This window comes from Dipodomys ordii, unplaced genomic scaffold (assembly GCF_000151885.1).
Source record: "Dipodomys ordii isolate 6190 unplaced genomic scaffold, Dord_2.0 Scaffold112, whole genome shotgun sequence".
NCBI classification, from domain to species: Eukaryota; Metazoa; Chordata; class Mammalia; order Rodentia; family Heteromyidae; genus Dipodomys; species Dipodomys ordii.
This window is the reverse complement of record NW_012267328.1, coordinates 68,777-76,486: the sequence shown is the minus strand read 5'-3', so window position 1 is coordinate 76,486 and position 7,710 is coordinate 68,777. Positions and strand designations below refer to the sequence as shown.

The window sequence follows — 7,710 nt, the reverse complement described above, 5'->3', positions numbered from 1 at the left end:
CACCCACCCACCCACCCATCCATCCATCCATCCATCCGTCTGTCCGTCCGTCCATCCGTCCCTCCATCCATCCATCTGTCCGTCCATCTATCCATCCATCCATCCATCCACCCATCCACTCATCCATCCACATTATTGAGTCTCCAGGGTGGAACCTAGCACCTGGCATAGGGTAGATGCAGAGTAAGAATATTCAGAACACTGAAATGAAGAAAATGGAAAATATACTTACCAGATTTCTTTTTTCCAGTGTGCTCTCTATACAGGAAAGAAGGGTACAAGAGAAAGCAATGAGTCTTGCTATGAACTGACACAAGTCTTCCATTAGGAAACAGATGTCATCCAACGACTTTGTCAGTGAGTAAATGAAATTCAAGCCTACCCCAGGGATCTAGCCTTCTTAGAAAAGCTTCCTCTTAATTTTCTCTTAACCTGGTAAGTGCTCCAGCACACTGGCAATCATTCCCAGCCCCCAACTTTAACTTCTTGTGGTACTCCCCGACTTTTCCACAGTAAGGGTACCATCTTATGTTGCCATGAAAACATATGAAGTTTTAATTTCTCTATATCCTTGACCATTTGATGGTGGCCATTCTGATGGTGCAAATCTGTGGAATCTTTATCTGGATTCATATTTCCTGTGGCAAATAAGATGAGCATCTTTTGTTATGTTTACTGGTCATTTGTGCTTCTTCTCTGCAGAAATGTATAATCTGATTTTCAGGTCCCGGTTGTGCCCATCAGGTATAAGGGTTTGGCAGTGCCTTCAGGTGGGGGCAGGGAGCTTGACACCCTAAGAGGCTGAGAGGGCATTCTGAGGGTCAGCAGCCAGATGCCACCATGTCCTCGCCTACCACCCCACGCTGGCCAGGAACGACCCCACAGTCCCCACTTCAAGCCTTAACCCCTTGGTGGTCGTCTTTGAAGTTTCATCACCCTCAAACCAACAAGTGGAGCTCAACTGAGACTTCTAGCTGTGGCTTCAGAGTTACCCAAAGGCCCTCACCAACCAGTCCTTTTTTCCTTCCTTGTTTCCTTCCTTCCTTCCTTGCCGTTCTGTCCTTCCTTCCGTCTTTCCTTTTCTTAAAGACAGGGAAGTGACTCTAGGTGTACAGAAGTTATTCTTTAAAGGTACCCTGCTTGATTCTAGCTCCTTGTGAATCTGGCTGGACTGGAAGGAGGGAGGGTGGTAAGGGTTCCACCTGGGGAAGTCCACAGAGAAACTTACTCTTTGGGGGGATTCAGGTCCTCAGGCCTTGTCTCAAAGAACTGCAGCACCTCATCACACTGAGAAATATATGGAGGCAGCTGAATCAGGGCCTGGAAAAGAGAAATGGGTAAGTCCAAGGGAAGGAAAAGCATCAAAGATGCCACAACCAGTGTTACTCAAACTCAGGGAGACATCAGAGTCACTGGTGGCTTGATAAAACTCAGATATGTCTAGGTACCAGTGGCTCACGCCTGTAATCCTAGCTACTCAGGAGGCTGAGATCTGAGGATCAGGGTTCAAAAGCCAGACTGGGCAGTAAAGTAAGTGAGACTCTTATCTCCAATAAGCTACCCCCCAAAATAGCCAGAAGTGGAACTGTGGCTCCTTGAGTGGTGGAGCCTTAGCCTTGAGCAAAAGAAGCTCAGGGATAGTGTTCAGGCCCAAAGCTCAAGCCCAAAATACACCCAAACAAACAAACAAACAAACAAAAACACAGATAGGGCCAGAGCCCAGAGTTTCCAATTCCAAAGGTCTATAAGGGGCCTGCAGGTGTGCATGGCTGCAGGTGAAGCTGCTGTCATGGTTTCTGGCACACACACACACATGCTGAAGATGCATGTACACATTTGTATGAATCAGACAAAACTATACAACGTCATTTTGTAAAGTGACGTTTTCACTAACTTCACATAGTTTCATAATTTTTTTTGGTGCTAGTAAGGGGGAAGGGCCTGGGAATTGTCCCTTAGATTGTTTTGCTCAATGTCAGTGCTCTACCATTTGAGCCACACCCTCACTTCTGGCTTTCTACTTGTTAACTGGAAAGATAAGAGTCTCCTGGACCCCCTACTTGGGCTGGCTTTGAACTGTGTTCTGAATAGGTAGGATTACAGGCTTGAGCCACCAGCACTCAGCTATCTTTTTTTATTTTAAATAGCACACATTAGTTGTATTGTGTTCTGCTTTCACTGTTGTATTTCACTGTTCCATTGTCATCATGCAAATGAACTACATCAACCAAATCCACCCTCATCTATCCTCTTCATTAGCCTTCTCCAGTTCTGCTGGTCAGACTGGCTTCTCCCCCTCCTCCCCCTCGCCACTCCCCCTCCTCCCCGCTCCTCCCCATCCCCCCTCCTGCCCTCTCCTCTACCTCCCTCCCTCCTCATTTCTTTTAGTTTGTAGTGGGGTTTCACTATGATATTTCAGGAGTTCAGAATAACTCTCTCGTTGTCTTCGTACATTTACACTTGGAAATTGTTCACTCTCCACCTTTGTTTTTCTCTCTTCACCATTTTGTCCCCAGTAGAATGATACTGGATGCTGGGTGTCCACAGCACAGATGTGTCCTAGTTTAGGTGACTGGTTTCGAATGGTGAACGTTCAGGTTGTTCCCACCGCGTGCACACATGCATACAGCATCTGAAGCGTCACAGTGAAGACACTGATGGATAGCTTTGATGGAGGTTAACGAGGGGTTGGTGTCCTAGTTGCCTACTAACTAGTTCCAGGGTAACCTGGCCTGGGTAACCTGGGTAACCTGGTAACCTGGGTCGCAAGGCACTAACACTGTGTCTGCCAACAGGCTGGCCTGGGAACACATGGAGAAGGCACAAGGTGCAAGTACAAATTCGTGGAACCCTTTTATCTACAAAAGGTATTCATTCAATGGCTTAACAGGCATTTTCTTTGTGCCCAGCACTGCATTAGTTTCTGTGCCAAATCCAAGAGAAGTACAGAGTACATCCTGGTCATTAAAGGATTTTAAACTAAGATGTGGCTAAACCACTCCGGCTTTACAAATATCTACTTAAGCCCCACTGGGTCCTAGGCCTGGAAGGTGGGAACTCTGATCTGAGTGTGGTAAAGCCTTTTCAGGTCCACCTTTCTTTACCAACATAGCAAGAGTCCATTACTTAAATACCACAGACCATAAGCCAGCCCTATCAGGACCTGCTACTTTCTCACAGGTCCTGTTTTCTTGTTATGCTGGGCCTGAGTCTGGGGGGAGGAGATATGCTTTGTACTTTCTGTCTGATAGCTAACTACCTTAAAACTGATCTGACATTCAACCCCAGATGTTGCACCAATCCTGGAGGAACACTGGCCTTGGGAAGACCAGTGGAAAGCTGACTAGAGGCTTCTAATGTTGCACCTTTTAGAGGGTTTATGGCCATATATATTATTCCCTTCCCCCTCCCTCTCCCTCTCCCCCCCTCTTTCTATATATATTACCTCTTTAGACATTTTCCAGTGTGCAGTTCAGTGGTATTAATACATCCCAATTTTGGGTGACCGTCTATCCTAGAGGTCTTTCCATCTCACAGAACAGAAATTCTGTTTCAATCAAACACTACATTCTCTGGCCCATCAGTCTTCTTTCTGTCCTTATGAACTTCCTGTCTAAGTGGAATCATATAGTATTTGTCCCTTTGTGTCTACATAAAATCTTTTACCATTTTCAAGGGTTATCTGTGTTGTAGCAGTGTCAGAATTTCTTTATTTAGGTGGAAATACATACCATTGTGCGTATGGACCACATTCTGTTCATCCATTTGTCCATTCATGGATTCTACTTGCTTTGGAGGGAGTGGGAAGTGCTAGGGGTCAGACCTGAGGCTCTGCACATGCATGGTACTTGGTCATGTCCAAGCCCTTGCACATTGTGAGCCAGCTCTCCCCTTAGGACAGACAGACCCTTCCCTCTGTGGAAGGCTGCAAGGAATGGCACCCGGGTAGGTGGGAGGACGGTTCCAGAGATTGGCCGTCCTTGGCTCTGCAGGTTGTTGAGCCACAGGGGTCGTTGGTGGCTATTTTTTAGCTAGGCAGTGGCTCCTGTCCCTTGCCAGTTCTCAGGACTGGGCTGGGCTGGGCTGAGGCAGAGCAGCAGCAGGAGAGGGTGGGGACTGTCTTTCCCACCTTTCATCTGATTCTTTTTTTTGGTTTTGGACAGTGAGTGGCCGTTCTTCTCCCAGGACAAGCCATTGTCTTGAGCCTCCTGTGGGTCTCTCTTTCTTCTGAATCCTACAGCTCTTGTATCTCCAACCATGTCACGAAGGAGGTGGCCATAGCTGCTTGGTATGCAAAGCCCTCCCCAGAACTCAGTAACAATGCTCCTTGACCTTGGTTCATCACTCGATGAACCCTAAGTGGCATTTATCTGTGTCTCTTCAAGGAATTCTGCAAGTGCTGGCCTGTTTTGGAGGTGGGGAAATGGGAGGCTGTGATAGGTAACTTGGACTAGAGAGCCAACATAGGCTGATTCAAATCTCCACCGAAGTCGGAATGGCAGTAGCTCCTCTTCCTCCCTCCCTACACAGTGCTGGGCAAACCCTGGACATCAGGTCAGAAGGTGCTGGCTGGATACATTAACGTGAGGCGGAGGTCTGGACCTAGTCACGGGGCCCTGCAGAGGACAGTGGGGACATGAGGGCCATGAGCCGCTGGAGGGTGGTCTTCCTCTTGAGGGACAGGCATCCTCCTTGATGAAGAGGAAAAAGGCTCCAGACCGGCCAGCGAAGGAAAGCTCACTGGAAACCTCCCCACAATGCCAACTTCTCTTCCTAGCTTAGGCCACTGCTACAGGCAAAGGCCAAACCTAAGCCTCGAACCATAAGATACGTTCCACCTAAAAGGCAGTGCTGCATTCTCTGAAGTTGCCTCCATTCCAAAGGGAACAGGCCTGGCCTGAGAAACGATTCTGCCTTTGGAACACCCCAGGACTGTCTTGGGATTGGTCAGTAGTGCCAAGTACCACACAAACAGACCTAGCTGAACTCAGTTCCATTACAGAAGGGATTCTGGCCCTTTGGACAGCAAGTCCTGCTAGTTTAAAGTATTGATATAAGGCCAGACAGAACCAGTTGGCTCTGTTCCTTCCTTCCTTGCTATGTGATTCTGAACAAGCTCCACATCTGTGAGCCTCAGTCTGCTCATCTGTAAAATGGAAACACCATGTTTCTCAGAGGGCTATGTTACAGAGTGAAGAAATGGCTACAAGGTTTTCTTTAAATCCTGTATCAGCTGATCAAGTAACACCAGCTTCTTTAGCGCTTAGTACTGGATGTACTAATGGCAGTAATACAAGGCTTTAAATGTGGCGAGACGATTCTGGTAACTCACAGTGTCTTGGGAGAAAGTTCATTTTTCTCTGTTATCTTTGAATCCTCTTTCACTTTAGGAAGAATGTCTTCACGAGGTAACAGGTTTCTAACTTGCTTCCTGAGAGCAGGGCCTGGCTCTGTTGATCCTCAAAGGAGCAAGCACAGCAGCTTGCTGTATTTAAACCATTTTCCTGTTGTTGTTTCATTGCATTTTGTCCCTTTCATGAAACAAGATTTCTATTATGACTGAAATATAGTTCTTTTCCCCTAAAACATGTTATTTTTGGTGCCCGTTTGTCAATGGGACACCCTTCCGCACAGAAGTAAATTTTGCCTTTCTGACACACACACACACACACACACACACACACGGACCCCAAAAATGTTATTTTTACCAAGCTTAAAAAGCCAGTTAAAGAAAACATTAACATTCAGGTAGTGACAAATAACAAAACTCTGGGAGGGAGGTCTCCACTATCTGGAGTCTGATAAACACTGCTATTATAGTACATATGGTTTTCTTAAACACACAGCACTGGCATACATACCCACACATGCATGTCTGTGTTAGAGTTAAACCCCAATGATGGGTAGTCAAGATGTGAAGTTCCCTCCTTGGGAACAAAGATCTTGGCAGGCTGGGTGCCTGTGGATCACACCTGTCATCCTAGCTACTCAGGAGGCTGAGATCTGAGGATTGCGGTTCAAAGCCAGCCCGGGCAAGGAAAGTCCGTGAGACTCCTATCTCCAATAAACCACCAGAAAACCGGAAGTGGTTCTGTGGCTCAAGTGGTAGAGTGCTTGCCTTGAGCTGAAGAGCTGAGGGACAGCGCCCAGGCCCAGAGTTCAAGCCCCACAATCGACCAAAAAAAAAAAAAAAAAAGATCTTGGCAGGTGCAGGCCTGTGGTACGAATTGGATATTGTTTCTTTCTCCAATACTCATATTGAAATGTGACTGCCATTCTAGCAGTATTGGGACAGAGGGCCTGTGGGGGCTATGTAAGTCAAGAGGGAAGAATGGATTAAGGTCTTCTGTCCTTGTGCCAACACCATTCTGTGTTAGTTACTGAAAATTTATAGATCTAGTAGAGTACAAAGTTTATCATTGTAATACACACCAGGTTTGGTAGCACTTGTCTATCTATACCTATTGGAAATGATCGATTTCTACTTTTTTTTTGGTTGGTCATGGGGCTTGAATTCTGGACCTGGGCACTGTCCCTCAGCTCTTTAGCACAAGGCTAGCGCTCTACCACTTGAGCCACAGCGCCACTTCCAGTTTTCTGGTGGTTATTTGGAGATAAGAATCACATAGACTTTCCTGCCCAGGCTGGCTTTGAACCATGATCTTCAGATGTCAGCCTCCTGAGTAGCTAGGATTACAGGCCTGAGCCACCGGCACCCAGCAATTTCTACTTTTAAAAAATAAGCTAACTGTAATAATTGCCAATCAAAAAAGCTATTTGTCAGTAACAGGTATCTCAATGTTAAGGAATATTCTATATCTCTGTAAAACTGCGGATCATGTGATAAAAAAAGACTGTATAATCCCCCTCGGGAGGGAGGTCCCTAAAATGTGAGCCCAGGAAATCTAGCCAGCCAACATTGTAAAACAGTGACTGTTTCTTATGAGTCACTAACAGCCAGGGGTGGTAACTGCCATGTGGCTTATCTAACATAAGCAGTTTCTTCCCTGTGTTTTTTCCAGATGAAATCATGGCTTTTGTATCATTCCAGAAGCAGACAGCTGCTGGCAGCTGCAAGATTTAAAACTGTCTTTGCAAAGTCAGTGTACAGAGGATAGGAGCCTGGTACAAGTAAAGTTTGCCTGGAGGAAGTCAGGAGGCAGGGGTGGAACCAGGAAAGGGTAATGTGGGCTGCAGGACAGCTGCCGAGGAGAAGGTACTGGCAGGACTTTAAGGGTCCAAAGTTTGGGTCAACAGGGCCTGGAACAAAGAATGTAGCTCTAGAACAGGAATACCAGGCTTTAGAGGCTTGGAAATAGACAAAGGCAGTGGTAATATCCTTATGTCTGAATAGTTATCTCTGCCTACTACCCTACTCTTTTACTTAGGAGAAAGAAGAATCTGAGTCCTTCTGCTTATTATCAGCCTATTTTCTATTCCTATATGAAAAATATTTGAAATACTTCATAGAGCAAAGAGATTTATTTGGGTCATGATTTAGAAGGGTCTAAAGAGAATTATGCTGACATCTTGTTAAAAGTATCCTGGCTACATCACATCATTGTGGAGAAATAGAAAAGAAACCTCCAGAAGTGGCCAAGAAGCATTGGGTGGTCTTGCTTTGCAACAACCTGCTCTTGAGAGAGCCAACTGTCTTTAGGATCAGCATGAACACATTCCATGGGTAATACCCACGACCTGGTTATCTTG

At 46.1% G+C, this 7,710-nt stretch overlaps 1 protein-coding gene across 1 annotated transcript in view; it reads right to left on the bottom strand.

The window, feature by feature from the left end:
• Sh3pxd2b (SH3 and PX domains 2B) overlaps positions 1 to 7,710 on the bottom strand; it is a 43,121-nt gene that overhangs the window by 22,087 nt on the left and 13,324 nt on the right. Inside the window, exons 4-5 of the mRNA XM_013028608.1 lie at positions 1,229 to 1,320; positions 233 to 258 (exon numbers count right to left, since the gene is read on the bottom strand). Of these exons, the coding sequence (XP_012884062.1) occupies positions 233 to 258; positions 1,229 to 1,320 (118 nt within the window). The remainder of the gene's footprint in view (positions 1 to 232; positions 259 to 1,228; positions 1,321 to 7,710) is intronic.